This window comes from Pleurodeles waltl, chromosome 4_1 (genome assembly GCF_031143425.1).
Source record: "Pleurodeles waltl isolate 20211129_DDA chromosome 4_1, aPleWal1.hap1.20221129, whole genome shotgun sequence".
Classification (NCBI taxonomy): domain Eukaryota; kingdom Metazoa; phylum Chordata; class Amphibia; order Caudata; family Salamandridae; genus Pleurodeles; species Pleurodeles waltl.
Window position 1 is genome coordinate 733,847,931 of NC_090442.1, and position 26,507 is coordinate 733,874,437.

The window sequence follows — 26,507 nt, forward strand, 5'->3', positions numbered from 1 at the left end:
TACACTCAGCCCAAAATAAAGACAACATTTGCCCTCCGGCAGGCAAGTAGACCCCCTTAACTAAGGCTTTGCTTTCTGCCGGTCGGAGTGGAGCTTCTGCTGCAGGCTGCTGCTACAAGCTGCTGCTGAGGGGCTGCACAGGTTTTAGCCCCTCCCTCCTTTCACTGTCCTCAGCAGCCCAGGAGCAGGGGGCAGACGGAGGCAGAGAGCCAGGCTGCTGCAACGGGAACCCTGGACCCAGACAGCATTCAGATCCTTGTTTCGATTTTTACCCTATGTGCACCCAGGGTCCGGCACTGGGCATGGACAGGATTTGCATATGAGGAGGGGTCTGTGGTTCGGCGTGGAAAAAAGGAAACTTGCAGGCAAAGCTCCAAGGAAAAGAACCTGTCTCTCCAGAGTCCCTGAGTTTTCTCAGGAAGTCTGGGGAGACAGGTTATTTTTCTGTGGAGCTCTGACAGCAAGATTATTTTTTCCCCAGCACAGCCCGCCACATATGCAAATAAATAATGTCCAGGCCCATTGCCCCACCCCCTCTGCCCATAGAGGAGAAACCCAGACAAGGGTCTCAGCTATGGGCTCGAGGGCAGAGGCACTAGCCCTGGACATTATTTATTTGCATATGTGTAGGCCAGGCAGACGTATTCCACCACACGTGGAACATCGCAGAATTTCACAGAGTTTTTACATAACTCTGCTGAATTCTACGGAGTAGAACTCTGTGAGATCCACCCTCCTCTGGTGCCTTGCAGAGCTATGAAATTGCATGTAGTTTACCACTTGATATAATGGACCGAACATATTTTAATAGTTTCAGAATTTCTTCAGAAAGTAAATCCTTGTTAGAATTTATGTTACCCATGATGGAAGTAAGAAAAGAGTTGCAGAACTCCCAAACAATTCTTCTAAATGAAGCAGATTTTACAGATTATGCTACTAATCTAGCAAGCAATAGCTTCCAAAATTCCCAAATTTCATATATATCCTAAAGAGTTCTGAAAGTTCACTTAGGGAATTTCATTTTGTAATGTGTCGAGGTGGATTTCATAAATGTCCTTATAACAGCCAGCAGAGCTGAAATACAAGCATGTCAGAAGTTTTACAGGACCTGGATCAGCAACTGTAGAGCTTCCGATGTTATCTACTGGTACTAGCCACATTAGGTGCCTTGCCATTAATAAATGTTGTAGGTCAAATGTGGGGCCCTGAAAAAGTAAAGGACTCAGAAAATAATGCCCCCCCCATTTTCTCACTTACCATTCTGACACGTCTGAGGAAATGGATGGTCTAAGGAAATGATACACTTCATTAAGCTTTGACAGCTATATCAGTTCTGCTTGTGTCTCTTATGGATGATGCTGTGCATATTGATGACCTCTTGTATGTTCTTTTCTGACTGGATGTAGTCAATCATGTACAGTGTTTTGTAGGGATTCATGGATGATCTAAATCTACACACTTGGTGACAAAAGTAAAGCCATACCTACAAGACTGTAATAAAATGGTCAGAATCTGTTAATTATGCTAACAAAATCGCCAATTCTCTTATCATCAGCATTTTTCCTCCTGTATTTGAATCATGCAGTCTCAAAATGACTATCAATATTATAGCATCTTCAGATAGGTGTGGTGACTGGCAGAGTTTTTTCAATACAAGATTAGGACACTGCATGGCTGTGGTGAAATAACAGACGTCACTTCTCTGCCAGGGCGTACTATGGGTACCCAATATCTCTGTTAATTTGCTTTTGGATGAAATTACTTTCCTACTCTGTTTTAGAAAAAACAACTTCCATCTCTCCAGCAACCATTCTGCCAGATAAACTTTCCAAAACTGTAATGGCCAAGATTGGATCAAATGGACGTAATAAAACCCTGACTCGTAAATAGGCCCTTAGTCTTGTCTTTCCAACTTAAAACTGGAATCTGGAGGACTAGCTGTAGCACAGGGAGTCAAAGAGGAAGAGGAATTCACCACACTGGAAGCGAAGATAGTAGAAGCGTCAAAAGTGTCAGGATCACAGGAGCTGCAGGGAGGCTTCGGCTGAGGAAGACTAGAGTGCTGGAAGAATCAGATGAATCAGGAGGTGAGTGCAGTGATGATGCTTTCTCAAGACAGGAATGAGACCAAGCAACGACTCAAGTTTCGGGTGTGGTTTAAATACGTTATGGCTGTGACTGACTCCTGAAAGGCACGTGGCTCACATAGGAGATGGGAAGGTTCCATCAGGCCCTGGGAGAGAACACCTGTTAGCCTAATGGTTTTGACCTTTAATGCAAGCAGGGGGCAATCAATTAAAATTAGCAGGTGGAGTCAATAGGTCATGGCAGTTGGAACCAATAAACAGGAAATGCATGTCTATTCCTTGCAGGTGTTCAAACTGCAAAACTAATTGAACAACGGGATCAGAATGTTCTTATGGGTTCACATGCTCTGGGAAGGGGCCTACCAAGGGGTTAAGTGAAGTGGGACCATGGGGCCTGAGGGGTGTTTATCCTGGTGTTGCAGGAGGCCATGAATTGCCACAGGGGAAACACAACATGAGCATTGTGCACCACACCCACTCTACAGAGGGGGAAAGAGGGGGTCGTGATGGCTCCCCACCCCACAAAGAATGATCTACGGGACATGGTTTGTCTGGGTGACTAGGCGAGGAGCATGAAGATTGCTGGCTGGTTCCCAAGACTGTCTTTCAGGACCATAGACTTTGCAATCATTAAATTAAACAAATGGTCATTAACACGTTTTGAGTCTAGGGTTCTCTGTAACTCAAATTGCAAATGGCCATCCAGTGTTACAGGTGGTGGAGGTGGAGTGGGATGGGCTTGTGCATCATAGGCTTTCAGGAGGGATACATGAAACACTGGGTAATGGTTAGATCTTCTGGCAGCTTTAATCTCACTGCAATTGGATGAATGATTTGTTCTGTTGGATGGGGACCTACTTATCTGGGTTGTAACTTACATGGACACTGTAGTCATGACCAACCAAACCTAGTCTCCAATTTTATAGGCCAGTTGTTGTTGTCAGTGTTGGCTTCCACAGAAAGGGCACCTTCTTTCTTAAAACCTAGTAATTGGCCTTACAATGTCAGAAAAATGAGTGATAAACCATCTGTAAAAGTTTGAATACCCCTTGAAACTTTGCAGCTCCATTAATTGTGGTTTGTGCTGGTCAGTCTAATATTGCCTAAACCCTCTATCTATCCATGGAGACAAGATGTATCCCAGGAATTCAACGGATTGAGTATGAAATGTACATTTTTCCAATTTAGTAAAAAGGGCATGTTCTTGAAGTCTTTGTAGTACTTCCCTGACATGACCTATGTGTTTTGTCATTCTTTGTGGAGAAATGAGGATGTTGCCAATGTATACAACCATGCAAACATCCACAGTAGATCTCACAGAACTTTTTACAAAGTATTGGTATGCTGCGGGGGCATTATATAACCCAAATGGCATGACTGTGTATTTGAATAGTCTAAACTTGGTTCAGAAGGCCATTTTCCACTTGTCACCCTCTTTCACATGAATAATATGGTATGCACTATGCAGATTCAATTTAGTATATATAGTGAACTTCTGTATCTGGTCAAGCAAGGCCGGAATTAGAGGCAATGGATATCTGTTCTTCACAGTCACTTTATTTAATGCTCTATAGGCGATGAATGCCCGCAACTCACCATTCTTCTTCAGGATAAAGAAGAGTGACAATGATGCAGGGGAGGTGGAGTGACAAATGAATCCTAGGGCTAACAACTCATCTAGGTATTTTCTTAGGTGTTTTGTCTCAGGTTCAGAGAGGGCATAGACACCTATACAAGGGAGTGCTGTGCTCAGATTTAAGTCAATGTGGCTTTCATATTCTGTACGGGAAGGTAATTGCGTAGCCTTTTGCTCATCAAAGACATCTAAAAAATCCTGATATTCTACAGGAAGTTGCATCATAGATGCTTGTTTTAAGGCTGCATGTGTCAGGGTAAATAGAACTTCCTGTGACTCTTTAAAACAATGGGTTCGATGTTAGTGAGAGCCTAGGGTGACCAGGCTGAGGGCCCAGTGGATTATGGGATTGTGAAGTTGAAGCCAGGGGACCCCTAATATTGCACCAAAGGTGGGTGTATCAATGAAATCAAAGGTCAAGGTCTCAGTATGCCCATTCACACTTACTGGAGTTATTGGTGCAGTTTGGTAAGTGATCATCCCAGAAGAGAGCACAGAGCCATCCACAGGTCTAACCTGTTCAGGTTCGCATTTCTCAACATGTGGAATATGTAAAGATTTGGCCAAGGCTAGGTCTAAGAAGTTTCCAGTAGCCCTGTAATATAGGAGTAGAGGTAAGACCTTCTGCTGTTGGTATGAAAGTATAAGGGGGACCAGTAATGTAAAATGTTGTAGAACCTTATGTGAGGTGTTTGCCAAATAATGTGGGGTCTGTTCTAGAATCATAATTGACTGGTGGATACCGGCGTCAGCCAGGCTCCCTGGTTTTCCTGCACCAAATCAGATGTCACTGCAACATTCTTTTGAATTTCTTTTGGTTTGACAGTACAGTCTTGAGCAAAGTGCCCTGCCTTACCACAATACAAACACAAATGTAACTTTTTTCTGCATTCCTTTTCCTTGTTGGTCAGAGGGCTGCGCAAGCCCCCTATCTGCATAGGCTCTGTATTATCCTGATTCTTGGATTGTGCCTCTTTTCACTCAGTTCGTACAATGAATAATTTTGGCTCCCCTTGCAACGTTCTCCCTTTTGTTCGACTAACCTGTCAGCTAAGTCAATTCATTCAGAGCAATCCAATGGAGGATCCACTATGTGAGCCAAGGAATCTTTTAAGTCATCTCTTAGTCCTATATAAAAGAGGGAGGTTCACTTATCTCCTGGCCACTGGGTTTCTGTACCCAGCTTACAAAAGGTTGTAATGTAAGTCAGGAGATCGATGTAGCCCTGACATAAGTTTAATAACTCATTATCACTAGCTTGAACAAAGGTGTGTTTGGCAAAAAGAAGATGCATTGTCTTGTTAAACCTTCCAAAATCATGTAACTCTGGGTCATTATTTTCAATGAGCGGAAAAGCCCAGTTAGCAGCTGTGCTATAGGATAAAGGCAATTTTAGCTGTGTCTGAAGGAAAGGCTTCTGGTTTTACAAGAAATTGCAATTTGCATTGACTCCAGAATGCATTAAACATATTACTGTCCCCAAAAAACCTTTCTAGCAGAGCTGGGGGCACAGGCACTGAATTAGTTACAGTGACATGAACAGGATTAACAGTTCTGGTGGAGGAAGTACCCGTTTGATCCCTAAGTTGCCAAAATACATGGTTTGAAGAATGTGCCACATACCTTTAGGAGTCACCCCACCCCCAGCATCAAATAACCAGTACTAATGGTGGGTGCGATAGTGCATTAGTTCATCTTTGAGCAACACATTTTCCTACTGTAAAGACTGTACTTCATTCGGCACATCACTAATTCTAACACACTTGCAGTGTCTTCTCACAGTGCCTGAGCTCTCCACTTGGCAGAGGTACGCACCATCTCCAAGTCATGCCCACAATCCTAGTCAGGGTAAGTCACAACACAACCTAAATTATACTGTGCTCTGCCTCTTGTAGCTTGGCACAGAGCACGCAGGCTTAACTTAAAAGATGATGTGTAAAGTATTTGTGCAGGAACTCATATAGTAACACAGTGAAAACACCACAAAAAGTACTCCAACTCAGGTTAGGAAATTAGATAATACTTATTTGAATAAGACCAAATGACAAAAATCCAATATGCACAAGTCAAGGTATCACTTTTTAGAAATTTAGGTAAGTATTAATCCATAGTCATCAATGGTTGTATCCTTTTAGCACTAAGGACCTGGAGAAGCGTCAAAAATAACAACATAGAGGGCCACAGAGGAGGTGATGTGTCATAAAGTAAAGCGGTGCATTATTTTACCAGTGCAGCAGGGGTAATGCGTTGATTCTTTCCTCCAGGGCAAGGTGATGCGTCAATTTCTGGGTGTGCAGCTTTGGCTCCTCACTGTGGTGCGGGGATATTTTGATGCCCAGGGATGTTGCATGGAAAATCCAAAATGCGCTGTGATGATGAAACAAGGACAGTATCGTTTTGGGAGGCACTGCAATACAAGCACTGCGTCAATTCTGCACGCAATGTGTCGATTTTGCAGATCTTGCATCGGTTTTCCAGCGCAATGGATTTTCTCTATCTCTGGTGAAGTCTTTTATGACCCTGAGACTTCTTAACAGGAAGCGTGCTCAGTCCAAGCTCTTGGAGATCATTTGTGGAGGGAAGGAGAGCAGTCCTTCCAGAAAAGTAGTCCAGATGAGTCCTTTGGGCAGCACAAAAGTCCTTCTCACAGAGTTCAGTTGTAGGTCCAAAAGTGTCTAATTTTTTGGGGTCATAAACCCATTATTATATATATATATGCATATATATATATATATATATATATATATATATATATATATATATATATATATATATATATATATATGTATATATATATATAAATGTGCCTTTGAAGTTGAGGAAATTCAAGGAGTGGTTTTCAAGTGCACCAGTTCCCCTTTCAACCAAGTCCTGTCTGCCGGAGCCCTGTTGGGGGTGATCAGTCCTTTGTGTGAGGTCAGGCCACTAGCCTTTGAAGTGTAAGTGAGAGCCCCCGCAAGTATGTAGATGAATGCAGATGCAGCTGAGTGTCCTGTATTTATGGCTGTCTGGATGGAATGCACAAGGGGAGCTGTCGACCACCAGAGACCAAAAGTGGAATGGAGACAGGCTGTAAGGCACAGAGAGCAGTAAGAGCAGAGAAATGCAATCTTTCTAAATGTGGCATTTCTAAAATAGTAATGTTAAATCCAACTTTACCAGTACGTAGGATTTCTCACTACCGTTCCAAACATACCAAATATGCCAATGCCACTTCTTTCAGATCAGAAATTACTACTTAAAAGTATATAAGGGAATTTACAATGCTAGCCTATGGGAGGACCAGCCCTCACAGAAGTGAAAAACGAAAAAGGTTGTTTGTCACTACTAGGACATGTGAAACATACAAGTACATGCCCTGCCTTTTAATTACTTAGCACCCTCCCTTGTGGACTACATAGAATCTACCTTAGGGGTGACATATAGGTAATAAAAGGGGAGTTTAAGGTTTGGCAAAAGTGTTTAAATACCATGTTGAAGTGGCAGTAAACTGCACACACAGGCCTTCAATTGCAGGCCTGAACAAGGTTAGGGGGCTACTTGTTTGGGTGGCACAATCAGTACTTCAGACACACTATTAGAATTTAATTTACAGCACCCTGGTACATGTAGTGCACTTTACTGGGACTTACAAGTAAATTAAGTATGCCAGTTGGGTATGAGCCAATGTTACCATGTTTAAGAGAGAGAGCACATGCACTTTAGTACTGGTTAGCAGTGGTAAAGTGCCCAGAGTCATAGAGCCAAAAAAAATGAAGTCAGAAAAAGAGGGGGAAGAAAACAAAAAGTTTAGGGAAGCCCTTCAGAGACAGTCTTTGTCCAGCAGTCTTGAACATGTAATTGGTCTTCCATATTGTCTGAGCGGTGGAAGAAGTGTGGAACTTGATCTTCTGTCACACACTCACCTGATTTTGACCGCAGAGGCAATGCTGGACCTCTTATACCCCTGGAGGGCAGCCCACGATCAAGGAACCCTAAACCCTTAAATCATACACTGCACTCAAGGGGATGGGGATGGGGATTGGAACAAAATAAGAAAAGACAGACCTGCGGCACCAGTCCAGCTATGCTGCTTTGCAACACTGCATAAGAGGTTCTGCACTCCCTGGACCTTTTGTATCGGTGTGGATGTACTGCACTGGAAAAAAGAATAGTTTACCAAACGTTCTCAGCATACAAAGATTGCATAGTTAGTCACAATATTGTACATTTACTGGATTCACCATAAGTACTGCATCAAAGCAGGTACAAATCAAAATCTAAGACTGGAGTTTCAGACACTCCCAAGAATAATTTTACATTCAGTTCTCTGTACACATTCATCTACATATGTAGTGCCCTCTAATAAATTTTTCAATAATTACTGGTGGGTGGATTTTAGTTCTGATATAATTCAACTCTGGAGCGCCCACTCTGTAAAGGAGTTCATAGCACAAAAGCTATTGAAACAAGGTAGTGTCCAATTTCTGGAAAGGGAGCTTTCTCTTTTCCGAACTCAGTCTTATAGATAGTATTAGGCTTAATTTAAGGACATGTGCGCACTAACTTGTGATCAAGTTCTTAGCCCTATCACTCCTACATAAAGCTGGAATCTGGAGGAAGTCTTTCTAGCTGTAGTGCAAGGAGCCAAAGAGGAATCAACCCTCTGGAAGCAAAGTTGACAGTAGTGTCAACGGCGGCTGGATCACAGGAACTGCAGAGAGACTTGGGCTGAGGAAGACTAGAGTGCTAGTGGAACCTGGTCAACTCAGGAGGAGCATGCAAGGATGATGCTTGCTCAGGAAAGAAACAAGGCAAAGCACCAACTCGAGTTTTCTGGTGTGGTTTAAGTACTCTGTGGGTGTGGCTGACTCCTCAAAGGCTGGTGGCTCACATGGGAGACAGGAAGGTTCCAATGGGCCCTGGGAGAAAACCCCTGTCAACCTAATGGTTTTTACCTTTATTGCAAGGAAGTGCAATCAATTAATCAATTAATCAATTAATTAATCATTTATAGAGCACAGTAAATCACCTTTGAGGGCCTTGATGTGATTAAGAACATTACGTAACATAAACAGGTGGAGTCAGTAGTTCGTAGCAGTTGGAACAAATAAACAGAAACAGGTGAAATCAATTAACATTAGCAGGTGGCGTCAATAGGTAATGGCATTTAGAACCTATAAACAAAGGCAGGTTGAATCAGTTAACATTAGCCCATGGAGTCAATAGATCATGGCAGTTGGACCTGATAAACAGAAGCAGGTGAAATCAATTAAAATTAGCAGGTGGAGTTAATATGTCATGGCAGTTGGAACCAATAAACAGGAAACACATACCTATTGGTTGCAAGTGTGCAAACCGAAAAACGAATTTAACAACGGTAGCCAAATGTTTTAATAGGTTCATTTGCTCTGGGAAGAGGCCTGCCAAGGAATTAACTGTAGTGGGAAATGGGGCCAAAGGCGTGTTTATCCTGGTGTCGTAGAAGGCCACGAAGTGCCACAGGGGAAATGCAACATGAGTCCTGTGTGCCAGACCCTCTGTACATAGGGCGCATAGGGGTTTGTGATATTGGCGAAGTCAGCCTGCAATCACCCGCAACAGAGGGTCTAATAAAATAACTCACAAAATCCTATTCTGGCTGGTTTTGAGCCTGTATATAGCAAAGAGTTAGTAATAGCAGCAGTCATGGATGAGTTATATTGTCATTCTGTTGATGACATCACCAGATTGCTGGCATTATTGGACCCGTTTTTGGCATTCAGTACTGGTGATAACCAGATTCTGATGACTCAGCTGAGTATTCAGGGAAACACCGTAATGTGGTTTCAAGACTTTTTACTTAAATGGACTTAGCACTTTTGTTGTCTCATTCATCCTTTTCTCCTTGTTTTCCTCACTGTGGGGTCCTCAAAGATCCAATACTCACCTCTGTGTTGTTAAGTTTGTAGTTGTGTCCCTTGACATACTTTATTCAGGTTTTTTGTGTAAGCCAGCAACTCTCAGATGCTAATAGAAGTAGGAAAGCATCTACAACCTATTAGTAATAACTACCAGGGTTGTTTGCAGGTTATTCATATCATACCAGTTCCTTTTAACTCTCTGAGATCATGATAATGGCAGAATGTGTGATGTATAAATACATCAAACATTACATGGCATAACTTAACATAGCATATCATAAGATCACACAACATAAACATGAAGGAGAAAAAGCAGTTATCAGAAATGTTGATCTTCCATCAAATTCTTTAACATAAGACGGAGTCAGAGGATTGACACAATCAGATGGTTCCACGTCGGGAGCCAGGCCTGACCTCTTTGACTCATCTAAACTTTGGGACTCCTAAGGTTTTAAAGACGTTTGCCTATTGGTGTGTCTGGATTGGTGCAAGAGTGATCGTCTGTGAGGTAAGCATGTGTTCAGCCTTGAAAAACTGGTCAAAGGATCTGTAACTAAATTCGGACCAGCATCAGGAGCCTAGTCACTGATTACTATAGGGCCATTGAAGGTTACTTTGCAGAGCTTATCAGATAATTATTTCCCCACTGAAGAGAACCAAAGGTGAAAGTTTGTAGTACAATGGTAATTACAAACAAAACATCAACAAGGCCAAACTAAACAAAAGTGAAACACATGCTAAGTTCATCCCACAATTAACAGTAACTTGTTAAGTAAGGGGCATACATTTGTCAGTTAATCTAATTCAAAGAGCAGTTATCAGTTAATGTAGAAGAACCAGTCATACTGTGTTCATCAGTTACTCAGTCTAAAAGCTATTGGCAAAGCCAATGGGTCTCACCTACACAAGGGATATTGGATTTGTCAATGTCTTTTACCCATGTTGTATAGCAGTGCACCATCCATAAACAGGTGCAAGGGCTGCAATCTTCTTAAAGCAGTCTGAAGTTGTCAAAAGCTTGAAGGATCATGGCATGGCTGGAATGTCCAAAACTCACAAATGCAGAAAAGACCCTCAAGGTAAAAAAGTCACTTGTTTGATTATCTTAGCTCCGAGCTGAAGTTTGCTGTGCGGGCCCGCATAAAGACAACGTCAAATAGTTTATGCAGAGCAAGGAGCACAGCGCCATCTGCATCTTTGTAGAATTCTGAAACCTGTTGGGCGCAACTTTTGGGGTCTTTTTAGGGGCAAGCACAAAGCGCTCCATCCTGTGTTGTAATCTCTCTTTGGGCTTCAAACCACGCCCATGTCACGTCAGTCTCTTTCATTGGTTCGTGGGCTTGCCTTTTAAAATCTGCTTGCTTTCATTAGTGAAAGGCATGCATAAGTCATGCCTTATCCAGTGTTTAGCCCTCCTCGAGTGCAGCAACCAAGTACTGAAAACATACTAGGCTCCACATTTTCCATCCAGGTTCTGGACTACTTTTTCTCTTTTTTTGCAGCGTGATCTCGCTGGGCAGAAGTTGAACGCTTTGCCAGTTAAGTAGATAATTGCACTTTTACCGGTTATATAGATAATTGCACTTTTGCCAAAAGGTTTCACTACGAGTGAACTTTTATTTCCCTTTGTGTGTCTGCTTTGCACTGATGGCGGCCATCAGCTCGCTTATGTGAAACTTTGACTTTTAAGTTTATGTGGCAAGAAAAGTCCAGTTAGTTATGTGAAGCTGTTTTATTTTCATTTTCAATTTATGTGGCAAGAAACGTCTGGTTAGTAGTTTACAATGCTAATTGCTCTAGCTCAAGCAAACGTGAGACCCATTGCATTGCAAATGCTTGTTTTTTCTTGGTGATTGCAGGAGGCAAACAAAAAGAGGAGGAAGTGGAGTGGGTGTGGGTCGGTTGGGGGCAAGAAAAACTGGGTAGGGCCGGGGCAGACTCCACAAGCAACAACGCAGGAGAGGTGTGGGTGATTAGGCAACAATAAGGGTGGAGGGACCGAGGAAGGGACTGCAAGTAAAACAAGCATTTGCAATGCAATGGGTCTCACATTTGTTCAACCTAGAGCTATTAGCGTTGTAAAGTCCTAACCGGACTTTTCTTGTCACATAAATTTAAAGATAATACAGTTTTACATAAGTGATCCAATTTAAAGAGCCACGCCACGAGCATGAGCATGAAGAAGCACACAAAAGGAAAAAAAAGTTCACCTGCAGTCAAACGTATCGGCAGTTGTGCAATTATCTATGTAACAGGGTCAATGCCATGCAAAGTGCTTGACTACTGCCAGGCGAGTCCAGAAGCCATGCAGAAAACATGGAGCCTTGTACTGTATATTTTAAGTAGTTTACCGGTGCTCTTGAGGAGGGCTAAACACTGGAAAAGGCCTGACGTATGCATGCCTTTTACAAATGAAATCAAGTGAACTTTAAAAGGCAAGACAACTAACCAACTAAACTGAAGGGCATGATATGAGCGTGGTTAAAGGCCCACAGAGAGATTACAACAGGGACCAGAGCACTTGCGCGCTCGACCCCAAAGAAAAAAAAGTCCCTCTTGTAGCAGTGAGCATTGGAAGAAGAATGGACAAGTGAAACAGTACTTGGGTCACGCTCCAGGGTACGGACAAACAGAAAAAGAGGAATTGAAGAGTGACCATGAAGCCAACTGATGGTAAGCAATGGGTGGGCTCTAAGCCAGTATGTAAACAAAATGTCTTGCATGCGACCACACGTGCTGTATCAGGTGAGCCCTAAAGTATAGGGTATTGGGGGTGATCTTTTAAAAAGTCAAATGTGATTACCAGACATACCAAAGGGCATAAAAAACAAGCGTACCCGCAAAACATTTAGGAGTGCTAGAGAGTAGGCAGAAGAGTGTTTAGGGAGGGGACAGGTATGTGTCCTGCCTGAGGCTAAAGAGCATTTACCACACAGTGCCTTTACCACGCAGGTACGTACCAGGCAGGTAAGTATTTGTACCTTTACCATCCAGGTAAATATTTTTTTGATTAAGGTACTTTTTATGTTATTTTAAAAAGTGATATGGGGGTTTAGGGTTAGGAAAAGGCAAAGAGAAATGGGGTGAATTTAGGGTTCAGGAGTGAGTAACGGTAGAGTAAGGTTAGTGTGATTTTAAGATTCAGGTGGGTAGGAGTACAGGGAGGTAAGGGTGATGCTACAAAGTTCTCACCAATCTTTAATTAAGGTGCTTAGACGCCTTAACAGATCCTGCATACCATGAGCACATTATGCATAGACTGCTGGACAACTTCTCCTTTCCTGGTATATATTATTCATAGACTCATGGACAGCTCCTACATTCATAGCGCTTGCTGCATGTATATATGCAGTGTGTGCTTCCATAGCCCCATTCAAAGGCCCTGATTACAAATGGATCTGAATTGCAACTAGGGTGTGATTTAGTACTCCCAGTAATCCCTGGATGTGTTAAACACCTCACCCTTGCTTACATTTCAACCAGCCAGGCCTTTAGAGATTTGACAGGGGAGAGGTGTACAGTACTTACTGTACCATGAGACTTTTGGAACGTTAAGCATGAAAATTTGCATATTATTGCCCAGAAACTCGGAATAGGTGATATGTATTGCTCCTGAAAAGTAATGTATCATTATTAATGAAATGTGATACTTAGCACCTTGCCTTCAGCGAACTCGGAATCAGGGCCATGAACGTGTGTATTTTTGTTACATTCCTTGTGCTCACATGCATAGACGTGTACATGCAGCTTCACATTGTTCGAGCTCATCATCCGTAGACTGATGGACAGATAGGCCGTGCACCCCTAGTACTCATCCTGAACAGACTTGCACATAACTGTTACATTGATGGTTCTCGCAGTGCATGACAGATTCTTCTTTTCTTGCATTCACCTGGTGCTGACTCATGAACAGCTCTGTATCCCTGCTACACATTATGCATAGACTCATGCATAGTGCCTGCTTTCTTAGTGCAAGTTAAGCCTAAACTCATGGACGGTGTCTGCATTCTTGCTGTACTTTAGGCACAGGCTAATGGACAGATCTTGCATTCCTGCTGCACAATGCAGACAGACTGCTAGATCACTCCTGCATTCCTAGTGCTTAGTATGGACAGACTTTTAGACACGATGCATAGACTGCAGAGAAGTACCTTTTTTTCTTGATGCACATTATGAAGTGGCTAATGATCATCTAGCTATTTCACTGGCGGTGTTCAGCTTGCACAGACTCCTGGACAGCTCCTGCATTCGTAGGGCTTGCCACGCATAGACCAGGCAGCCCTAGTACTCACCAGGCATTGATTCCTGGACAGTTCCTACATTTCTAGTGCTCGCCATGTATACTGTCATGAACAACTTCCGTGTTCCTCGTGCTCGCTATGCCGGGGCTCGGGGTCAGCGCTGCGTGTTTTACATTCCAAATGCACATCATGGATGGGTTCCTAGAAAGCTCCTCAACACCTGGGGCTCTCTGTGCATAGACTCGCGCACGGCTTCTAATTGCATAGTGCACATTTATGCATAGACTCCAGGTAGCTTTTAAGCAGCGGGCGCATAATTACGCACAGACTGACTGAAAGCTCTTTTGTTCCCTGGCGCACGTTTTGGATTAATTCATGAAAACATCCGGCATCCCGAGAGGGATGGGGGCATCTTGATTTCCTTACACCTCCGTGTTGCATGTTACACGTGTTTTATTTACAAAGTGCTGGGCACGTAATTGATTACGACTGAAGAAAAATCCATTTTGTTTGGACTCAATAACCGTGCCACGTAGAGAGAGAGACATTAAACCCGCACAGGCGACATAATCTGTCGGCTCACGTCTCCCCGAGGCCCTATAACAGGGATCACAGCTGCCCTTACTGCGCAGCCTGCAATTCATTTCCACTTCCTTGGCAGAAATACTGCCGTGCGGCATTCGAGTGAAAGCTATCAGTGCACATTAAGCTGAAGCTCTCTGTCTGCTGGTAAAGCGCGCTACGTTGCTGGCAGCCAAGAATGTGAAAAGTGCCTTGAACCTCAGTTACAAACAGCGCTCCCGCGGCCTGGGCGGATGGTATACGGAGATACATCGCACGTGCATTACACTGCCGTCTCTGTGTCCAACAGGAAAGTGTATCTGGAACTTTCACTAAAAAAGGCGACTAAAAGAATAAGCGAGTAAGGGAACTTGTTTGTAACAGAAAATCTCTTCCAGTGACGAAACGAGGGGGGCAGTCGCCGCGATGCACTCTTGGAATATACGCCCACAATGCCTCCTGTTGAGTATTAATAAAAAAGATCCATACATGGGGATCACGGAGACCCTCACAACCCTGGGCCCCGGTGCCACTGTATCTGCTGCACAATTGATAGCTCTGCCCCTAGCTTCTTCTTCCGCCAGAGCTACGCCACGTCTGGCCTAGAAGCCTGAACGAGGACATGGTTTCAGGGGCCTAGCTCTGATGTCCAGTACCTGAAACGTGGCAACCTTGCGTGGATATACATCATTAGCACAACAACAGTGGTATGGTCCCCAAATGCAAACGAGGAAAATGGATACATTTCCACTGGTTGAGTGGTCAAAGGTATGTTTAGGTAGGCTGCCCATGGGTTCCTAATTCCCCGAGGCCAACTGCACCCGCTGCACTATTGATAATTAGTTTCCCAGGTGCTGATCCCCTCGTTTTCTTGCTTCTAACGCCTGATGAATCTTCATAAGAACGTTTGCCTTCATGGCAGAGCTGTTATGGAAGCTGGGCTAGATATTCATCACTGCTTCACAAATACTCAGCAACACCACTAGAAGAGGAGCAGCTCTGGATTTTAAGCTTTCCATGAAAATATGTGGGCTGAACTGTGACATTCCACGGACACTCTGAGTACTTGGAAAGATAGGTCAATGATATAGCAGCTTTACATGGCTCATGGGGTAAGTCCACATCTAGCAGGACACCAGGGATCTACTTTTGGATGTTTGTTTTGGGCGGGTTATCTAGAAAACGTGGCCAGATGATGTTGTGACTATGGTGTTCATGGTGGCCAAGCGCAGTTCTGTTCCGAAAGATTAATATTCATTCACTTTTGAATGCCAAAATATATACTTACCTAGGTTAGATAAGTAACCTGGGTGGCTTGGTTGAAGCGCATCAAATGTGGGTCATTGGCATCAGCCAATGTATTTCAGTGCTTGGCATGTAACCTGAGTAACAAACAATGACACCCTCAGAAGTATTATATTTAAAAATTGAAATTGGTGGCCAGGCATTTTTTTCCGAACTAAGGGCCAGATGTAGCAAAGGCTTTTACCCATTTTGTGTCTATGGGAAAAAGTGTTCGTACATATGGCCCTAAATGTGTTTAGGAACTCAGTCAAGTAACTCTATAAGTACGTGCAAATTCACTTTAAGAAAAAGTTTTGGCCACAATAGGTAATATTACATTGCTGCACACCAAGGCCATTTATATCCAATAACTACAAAGTAGATTGATTACTTTGTAGATATACGGGGTGCTGCATGCAAACAAGTGAAGTGAGATGTAGTAATCATGGTTTATGACGTTAGATGGCACTGAGAGGAGTGACTCATATAAAAACGAAGACCAGAGTTTGGGCTGTGTTCTTTTAAGGTGCAATCAATTAAGTCTTAATTTCTTGTCCAGGTCAGGTGATGAACAGATAAAAAGCTGAATCTAAAACAATAGTTGTCAATAGACAGTCATGACAGCAACCCTCTTAATAGTAAGGAACACCTATTCATTTTTTATATTCATTCTGAGTTTATTGTACTTAACATGAGCAAATAACCCAGGGCCTGATCTAGAGTTTAAAACACACAAAAGGTGGTGGGAGGAATGCTTGAAATTTGTCTAACCACTGGCAATTACTCGGGGTACAATCCCAACCCATTGTTCCTTTGCTCACTATGCCACCTCAAACCCTGCCAAATGCAAGTCAGCCTTGCCCCTGCTCCTTATGAGAACAATTCAGCCCATCACTTTTTTGTATACTTTAGTGTGTTGCCCTAAGTGGGACTGGTATGCCCAGACATGGGTTCCTTGCACACTCTGTCCCTGGAACCAAGCTATACCTGACTGATGAGTCCCAACTAGGGCAAAACCAGTCCTAGGTTGCTTGTGTTCTTGTTCAGGAAGAACCTGCCTGGCAGTTCGGGCTGGACTTTTCCTGTTGGAACAAGGTCAAGATTGATTTGCACATGGCTGCGTCCTAACTGAGGTGTCATGGTGTGCAAAATACAAATGCACTTGGATGCAGCTCCGAGTAATTGCCAGCGGCTAAGAATAATTCAAGCATTCCAGCCATCACATTTTTGTATGCTTTACTGATTTAGAGTTCAGCAGACAAGATACTTAGTTGGCCTGGTTATCTATTGTCCTGGTCTCCAAACCCTTGTTTTGTCTGCCTCATTTATAGACAGGTGGACCTTAAGTATTCCTTTAATGAGCCCATGTTGGCTACATCAACGGAATACTTCCTCCACTGGCCCGGCGGAATACGGGTCTTGAGAGGAAGGACATTACACCACCGCCCTGTTTAGGGTTGATAGTGTAATGTGTTTTATTCCTGTCCATCACCCCAAGGAGAAACCTGGCAGTGAGGGGTATAAAGAAGCAGTAATGACCCTCCCACACCATATGTGGGGGTCATAATGTTCTTTGTTTTTCAGACGTAAACTCCTGGTTTGGGAGTTTGTTATTAAAAATAAAAAAAAAGCTATAAAAGTTTTGGTGGATGCCCATCAAAACCAATAGCAGCCATCCACCAAACGTTTTGACCGATAAACGTAACCACCATGAAGGCTGTTTCTTTCAATGTAGAGAGATGACCGCTGGGCTGGCAGTCATCTCTAAATCTGGCATTCGGTAGTTCATCAAGGTGGTCCGCCAAACTATAAAGCAGGCCTTCTATCTTAATAGGCCTCATTTCTCAGGCCAAACAAAACTGTAGTCCAACTACAATTTTTAGGTCTGGGTTTTGACAGCACAGCTGTAAAACAGACCTATTGCTTAAAATATCCATAGAGTGGGCATAAGATCCATGCTTTTCATCATAGCCTCTTTCAACCATTATCTGAGATTTTGTCAGTAACATCTTAATTCTGATCACTGGAGCATTTGGCTCTCACCAATTGCTTGTGGCTGTTTTGGTACATGCATATGAGCAAATGGTAACATTTTTGATTACACTCAACAAATAAAAGAAGGCCAGGTTTACTATTTACTGCTCACAGAATACCGGTCGCAATTTGGGACCAGTCAAGTATTTTAAGAAACAACCTATGTATTAATAGGTGTTTTCCTAAAATTCAGAATTGTGGTGGGTCAGAATCCGTCCTACCTCATGAATAGTAATGAGGTAGGTTGCAAGTTGTGACACTACAATTTGAGGCAATCACATAGGTTGGTGCACTGCTAGTGCCAGCAGACAACCATGCCTGTGATTGCTTTTTCATAAAGCAAACCTTTATTTTTAAATGCAGCCCATTTCGTCTAAAGGAATCAGTACGGTGTTAAAAAAGAAAAGTTTACTTTTTTTTTGTTTAAGATTCGGAAGTGGACCCCAGAACTACTGCCTAATCACCAACAAACTTTTTTTTTACTGTTACTTTCACAATGGGGAAGGGGTCCCAAGCTGGCTCCTTCTCTTTTATGAATGCATTACTGCCTCCTTTGAGGTGTCAGTAAAACATCAATGTTTTTCAGCCAGATTTTGGTCTCAAAACATTCATATTTAGGATACTGATTCGGTATGGTCTTAGGAGGCCTACTACATACACCTTCCAGATACCAAATCAGTATCCATTCGAAATCCCATTTCAGGAGTCAGAAAACTTTTCTGATTCCTAAAAATGGGACCAGTACATAGAAACACATTTTAATTGTCACAAATGAAGAATGGGAGTGTTTGGGACCGTTAAAATGCATAGTAGATCAGGCCCATAGTGACTAGCCCCCTAAGACATGATAAGATAAACTCACTCATAATCTCTTATAAAACAAAATACAACAGGCAGCTAGGGATCTAGGAAACTCTGAATATAAAGTGGAATCTACTAGCTGAATAAACTCCACAATAATAGCCTTACTGTGCAGTAAATTCAGCCAATTGATTATACTCCGTATTTGGGGTTTCCTCCAGAGATTGGGGGATTTTTAGTTCCCTGTAACCTCTAAATGAGGCCCACAATCTGAAATTTAGGGCAATGTGGAATAGACAATACTACTGATAGTACCCAGTCACAGTAAACAAAAACATGTCCGTCCCCACTGACCACCAGAGATATCGAAGCAGGTAACAGTCTATGCCTTTCACCTTGATGAAGGGCTATTGTATGTTTTTAACAATATTTATTGAAGACCCATGTTCCAGCACATTGCAACCTAGTGATTAAAAAGTGGTCCTAGTAACCAGGTACTAAATTAGCAGAAACCACAGGCCTACTACTTGTTTTTTTTGGGGTTGGAAGCAGTCCTCGGAGTTTGCATGCTGCATAATGTGATGTTACTTATGCCATGAATTTGCACCAGTCTTCCATTTGCCACATGGTACCAATAATTAACATACTCTATTTGCTTGCTTAGGGGGACAAAGGAGAACCTGGTGTGGGCGGTGACACTGGACAGAAAGGGGACAAGGTAAGCATGAGATCAGCAGTATTAAAACAAGAAACTCCAGTGTAGGTAATCATTTACGATGAATGCTTTTTCTGTCGTGGGAAAGGTTTATCTGAAGTTATTCTTGCCTCCGAAGGTCAAATTAGGTCTTCAGAGTATCCTTTTCCAAGCACCTATTCTATCACTTCAGTTCTTCATATAGCTGCACACATGGTTACAAGGTTTCTGCCTCAACCCCTGGATCCCTGACCCTGTAGAGTATTCCATCTATGCCAGCGATTCCCAAACTGTGGTCTGCTCCCCCCAGGGGTCCGTGACACACTCAGAGACAGTCCGCAGGCCTAGGACGTCAGGAAGGCACTTCTCCAGCTGGGGCCTCTCCACAAAAACATGTGCATGTTTTTTTTATATTTATTACTTCCTTTGTGCAGCAGTTTTAAAAGCACTGCAAAGTTCCTTGTACATCCAGCAGTTTGGGGAAAAAATAAAAGTGTCAAGATAACTCTGGTGATTAATGTACCTGCTGGAGAGAGATGGGAGTTTTGTCTAGTGGCAGTTTCGACTCATCTAAGGTAGCACAGATGGTTAATATGCCTGCTGCATAGAACGTGTATCATGCAAACTACAGTATTTTATGTGCATATCACAGTGGGTTACTGCTTTTGTCACAAAGATTCTTTTGTTGCTTTAGAGTTCATAAGTTACAATCGTAATCTAGCGCAGTGGACTATGAACTGCCATCAAAGAGCTGCATGCAAACTGCATGGCACAAATTCGAAAGTTCTGTTTTGTTTTGTTCCCAGTCTTTCATTTTTCTTATGCTGATGAAAAAGACTTGCTTGCATAGAAATACATTATTTTTATGAAAGTCAACGCCAAGCACTGTGTTGTTTGTGTTCTGAATCATGAGTTTGTGCTTCTGCAGACCAAGCACTCTTAGAAAATGCCTTCCAGTGTGGATGACATGTGGATCCTACACCTTGCGTCCCCAGTAAAGTGCTCCCACACCCTACACTGGTATGAGAGGTTCTATAAAACAAATGAAATACATGTGACAGAGAGGCTATGGAGAGATGAGAGGCCCTTATGGTTATCCTTCCTTTCAATTCAACTAACAATTGGCATTATGCGGCAATTGCAAATACATGTTCAGGGCCACCGTGCTCTTGAGACAAGTGTATGTCCATAAAAACATCTGTAGGGACTCCCACAACACTTTGGTCTCAGTAAGTTAAAAAACAACCAGCACTGCTGTTTTTGTGTGTAAGGTGAGCAGCAATGACTGCTTGACAACTTTGGGTTAACAGAAACATTGGCCACAATGAACCCTATTCCATCGAAAATAAGTGCACTTTCATACGATCTAAAAGCAAACAAATAGGGGAGCCCCTAGGTGTACTAATTGTCAAGAAGAGCAATCTGCCTAAGATAAATAAAGTGGAATGCAGAATATCCCATGAAAACAATAGTGTGTTTTGTAAAATATCAGCCAGAAACAACACTGTGCAATTAGAATCAATGCTGGAATGGAATAATGAACCATGATAAATTCCCATCTTTATGTTTTATTGTACCTGGGTAAACATTGCATCTTAGTGATACTATTCTAAATATTATTCTGACTTTTATGACGTTTTGCCTTTATTAGCATATCCTCTTGAATATGCTACGATGGAAAATTCTGCAAAAACAATTGTGTCAGAAAGACAACACCTACCAAAACATGTATTGTAATCGGAGTTACTTTTCTCTAATACACCATATCTGTCTGGTAAACTGCAGCTGGAGAAATAATGTCAATGTGATCTATTGTGCCGGGACAATTACATGGCTTTGAAAATGCTGTGGTGGGAGCAAGAACATTCATTAAAAATACTGTGGGAGTACCATGCCCCTAATAAATGTGGCCACATGAAACCCGAGCCCAGCAGCAATAATGCAGAGCAGGAATGAATACCAACATCTGGGATACTGTGTCCAAAAAAGATGATTTTGCGATTGAGTCATTAAATAAATGCCCCTCAAAATGCTATGCCACTGAGTAGTATCATTCAGGCTAATGTTTCTCTGGACAATACCACTTGGAATGCTATCCAAGTAACTATAGCTCAGATTTATGCTGAAGAGTATAACTTTCTGGATTACTGCATGAGAGAACAGTGTTGAGAATCGTGTCTGGTAGCAATTTCACAGAATTCTGCATTAGACACAAAATTCACGACCTGATCTAGGGTTTGATGCACTGAGCAGTGTCTGTCTTAATGGTAGAGGACATAACCTCCTCTATCCCGAAAGTATTCTGCCCATCAAATTTAGAGATGACCGCTGGCCCAGCAGTCAGCTATGTACATTACTGGGAACTACACAGTAGTTTCTTTCAATGTACTAGGACTTGGATAGAGAGCCACCATTGGTTTTGATGGCCGTCTGCCAAACATTTGACATGTTTTTGTTTTTCAGAAACAAAGGGAGTTTGTTTCTGAAAAACAAAAAAACTAATGGCCCCTACATCCTGGGAGTTTCCTCCCATTATTGTTTTTTCTCCTGCTCTTCAGATCCAGGTTTTTTTCTGGTGGTAATAGACAAGAAAAAAAGACATTATACCAGCCACCATAAATAGGGCGGGCGGTGTAATTTCCATCCTCTGACAGCCCCTATGCCACTGGGCTACAGAGGGAGGTATTCCTATGAAGTAGCACCAGTTGGCCCTGTATATGGAGTACTGAAAGTCCTGTCTCTACATGAGGCGGGCTGATGGAGGGTTTGGTGGGTTAGGGCACTTTGTCGCATTTTTCAGCAGAATTCCCTGTCTGCTAAACGCTAAATCAGGCCCATAATTGTTTATTGAGCAGTAATCAAGCCTAGACTACCTGAACGTGGGCTACATCCATGGACGCTTGGGATATACAGTTACAAAAATATTACTATATAATTAAAGAGGTTAAATAAGATTTAAAGCCTCAAAAGACAGTAAGAGATATTAACACTTGGGCCCATATTTATACTTTTTTTGTGCCGCATAATTATAATTGTATTTTGAAAGTTTGCGCCGCTTTTGCATCAAAAAGTGAAGCAAATGCGGTGCAAAAAAAGTATAAATATGGGCCTAAGAGCTCTTACTAGGAACATTATCTCTGCTCAGACGCCTGTACTTTTCCTTACAAAAATAGACGGTTTATGAACTTTGATGCTGCATATTTCAATATAGACAAACAAATAATGGACAAATAAAAATTGGGTGAAATCCTGACTCGCCTTTCTGGCACAACATGCACAATCTTCTGAGATTCATTACCCATCCCTGTCCTGTATCATTTGCTCAGAATTGGCGACCTGATTTGAAGTTTATATAAAAGAAACTTACTTCAGCCTCCAGAATTGTTTTTAAATTAAATTGCACCTGTCTCAGATCTCCATTGAATGTATTGGTTGTACACAGGTGTGTGAAAAAAGTTAGAAAGCTTATCAGGGGCACTAGTCTAAGAAGCGTAACAAACAACTGTTTACAATAGGTGTGGCTTCTCTAATTAAATGTGTGTCGTAATAAATGTGGTTTTATATCACTTCTGGTTGTCCTGGTCGTGTCTAATAATAAATAATAATACCCAATAATAACATCTTTAAGGTGCGTACAACCTTTTGGTGTCATTGGTTTGCCTGTTGTTCTCGTTGTTGTTCTCGTTCTTTGAGGCACTGATCCTCCTGGTGTCCCTTTTCCTCCTGTTCCAACACATGCATTCACTCAACTTCTCTAGGCCCTCACTCTTCATCTCCTGGCCTTAGTCCATCTAGCCTTGGTCCTACTAATACCCTAATTTTATTCTTCGATCTCTCTTAAATTCCCTTTTCAGTTCTGGTGGACATAGGCTTCCTCGTCTGGTCTTCATGCTAACATTTCTCCCTAGTTCATCTCCTAGCCCACCTGCTATTTCACCGGGTCCTTCTGGTCATCCTGGCTTTGGGTGTCTTTGACTTGGTCCTCCTGGTCCTGGTCTTCCTTGGTCCCTGTATTTATTGTTATTGGTTTTTATGGTAGTCTTGGTCATGGTCTGACTGATGGCCCTGGTTCTAGTGGTCCTGACATTTTACTGGACCTCCTGGTCCTAGTCACCTGGTGGTTCTGGTGTTTATGGTCTTTCTGACAGTTTTGGCCCCACAGTTTTTCCTGGTTCTAGTCCTGACCTTTTTGGTCATCTTACTCCTTTTGTTCCTCTTCTCTTCATGGCCCTTCTCTTCATCTTTGTAGTTCTCTTCCTCCTGGCACTAGTCTTATTGGTTTTCCTGGTCTTGATCTTCTTGGTCCTCAGCCTTTTGTGTGTCTCTCTCCACATTCATCCTGCTTCTATCCTGGCCCTCTCTGTCCTGGTACCCATTATTATCTTTGTATTCCTGCTATTTTTTCCTCCTGGTCCTTGTGGTCCTCCTGGCTCTGCTGGTTTTGCTCCACCATGATATTTGTCCTGTTTACCCCCACAAGTGGTCCTGGCTCTTTTATTCCTGGCCCTCCTGGTGGTTGCAGTCCTACTATATTTCTTGATCCTTCTTTTGGCCTTCCTCGTTGTCCTGCTCTTTCCATAGTTCTCTCAATCTTCATTTCCATCCTCCTGGTTCTCCTGGTCTCAGTCACCCTGGCCATCTTAGTGGACCTCCTACTCCCAGAGACGTAGTTTCGGGGGGTATTTGGGGTGTTACATCCCCCCAATTAAAAAAATTCTGATAGTTGGGTGCAGGGACTTTCATTCTGGTATAGAGAAATGTCTGCTGGATTTCACCAGGAATTTTTACATGCGCACAGACAAAAACGCACATACGCTCTCTCCCTCTTTCTGTTTTAAAACTCCTTAATGATGTTAGTTATTTTACTAAATATTAGTTTTTATTTCCCTTAGCCCTCCTACCAATCAATACTCCTCTCCCTATCCACTGCCCCTTAGGCCCCTCTAATGCACCCTTCTTGTTGCATAATGTATTTTAACATTATATGCTAAAGTGATTGTTAGAAAATCAGAATCGCTCATCCCTGCCTACTGGTTGCCCTCCTCCCAGTCCGCTTCCTCCCTCTGGTCCTGATCCGAGCATTCTCAGCCCTGTTGTTCCCCCTGATCATTTGAGTACTGGATAAATTACTGGCAAAATATACATACCAGTATGTGTAAGGTTTAATGATCTGCAATGCTCTAGGAAGCAATATCAGAGAATAATTCAACAAAATTCGAAAATCTATATTAAAAGGTCTTAAAACATATATTCGACGAAGCGCAACATCTCAATAAATAGGCCTGAAGTCAAACACTGTTGAGCTCTACACCAACTCCACAAGCACCACATATCTACTGTGGAGAGCTGCTGTAAAGTCGGTTCTTAATAAATAGCTTGTGTGAAACCTTAGGGTCCTTTGACCCTAGCAATGGCAAGAAGATGAGTACCTTAGATTCTCTGATGCTTGCGTATTGCGCTGCCTGCAGGAGTGACTAACAGGTGTCTGATGTTTACAGGGATTCCGCGGATTTCCTGGTAGGATGGGAGCGCCGGGGGTGGAAGGAAAAAAAGTAAGTTGTTCGAGATGCTATATGTGACATGAAAAGTGGAAAACGTATATGAAGTTTCAATTTTTGTTAATTTATTTGCCATGTTTAAAAGGAAAAGAAAAAAAAAACATGTAGTGCGTGTATACCCTCTTGGAACATTCTTCGAGGGAGCCCACACTAAGGCCCAATATTGATGCTGGAGCATTGTCCTCTGTCATGTGCAGTGAAGCCGCCAATGAACTCAGAGGCTTTGACTGTCTCTGGTGAGATGCTCCTTCTCCTAGTGGGTGGAAATGAGTGCAGTGAAAATGGGACTTGGCGTTGTCTTAGGTTGTTCACCCTGAATTTTCCATAAGCAACCAGTAGGCATAATATGAATGCATTCTAGCATCACTGATCCTAGGAGTAAAATACTCTAATTATTGTTAGTTGATTTTTAAAAAAAAGATGGTTATGATAATTAGCAGTTTAGAAGGGAACTGTGACAGAACTTTCCAAGATCTAACACTAATGCTGAAGAATATTACTTTCCATCCATCACGGGAAGATGTGAGCCTGTCTTTCTCCTAGCATGCCTGCTGCATTTATTTTGCATGTGTTTGTGCCCTCCACCTGTCTTTACTGCCAGTTACAACTGAAGGGTTTATACTTTCACACATGATGCAGAATGAGGCAGTGTTGAACTTTAAACTCTTGGGTGCATAAGAGACAAAGGGGGTCATTCCGACCCCGGCGGTCAAGGACCGCCGGGGCCGGGGATGCAGGAGCACCGCCAACAGGCTGGCGGTGCCCCGCCGGGCATTCTGACCGCGGCGGTTTGGCCGCGGTCAGACAAGGAAAACCGGCGGTCTCCCACCGGTTTTCCGCTGCCCTTGGAATCCCCCATTGCTGCGCCGCCATGGGGGATTCTGACACCCCCTACCGCCATCCTGTTCCTGGCGGTTCGCCCGCCAGGAACAGGATGGCGGTAGGCGGTGCCGCGGGGCCCCTGGGGGCCCCTGCAGTGCCCATGCCAATGGCATGGGCACTGCAGGGGCCCCCGTAAGAGGGCCCCACTGTGTATTTCAGTGTCTGCAATGCAGACACTGAAATACGCGACGGGTGCAAACTGCACCCGTCGCACATACCCACTCCGCCGGCTCCATTCGGAGCCGGCTTCCTCGTGGGGAGGGGTTTCCCGCTGGGCTGGCGGGCGGCCTTCTGGCGGTCGCCCGCCAGCCCAGCGGGAAAGCCTGAATGGCCTCCGCGGTCTTTCGACCGCGGAGCGGCCATATGGCGGTTCCCGCGAGGCAGGCGGCTACCGCTGCCCGCCTCACTCGGAATCAGGCCCAAATTGTTTTACCTGGTTCTCAGTCTTCTGACGCAGTGCAGGTTGCACACGCAAACTGTATAAAACTGCATAACAATAATGCAAACTGTATAAACAGTGTAAAATTGAATTAACATATACTTTCAATATTTAACGGAAGCAATGTTGGAATGGGCAAATCATTACTGCAGGACAATCATTCATATAATACTTACTTTAATGCAAAAATACTGCCCTCTGCCTCCCTGCAGAGTACAATACAATTTACCGTCAGTTTGTCGGAGGTGTGTTTGAAGGATTATAGAGATTTTGTAGCACTAGCAGAGTTTTCACCTTTTTAAATGCTTTTAAATGCTTTTAGGAAATCTTACACAGCCCTGAGTTTAGGGAGAACTGTAATTAAGTGGAGTGTCTTGGACCGTAAAGATTCGACTAGTATTTTTTGTA

General features: G+C 43.0%; 1 protein-coding gene across 1 annotated transcript in view; it reads left to right on the plus strand.

Moving 5' to 3' along the window:
• LOC138288093 (collagen alpha-1(VII) chain-like) overlaps positions 1 to 26,507 on the plus strand; it is a 963,348-nt gene that overhangs the window by 820,913 nt on the left and 115,928 nt on the right. Inside the window, exons 89-90 of the mRNA XM_069229319.1 lie at positions 19,191 to 19,244; positions 24,719 to 24,772. Of these exons, the coding sequence (XP_069085420.1) occupies positions 19,191 to 19,244; positions 24,719 to 24,772 (108 nt within the window). The remainder of the gene's footprint in view (positions 1 to 19,190; positions 19,245 to 24,718; positions 24,773 to 26,507) is intronic.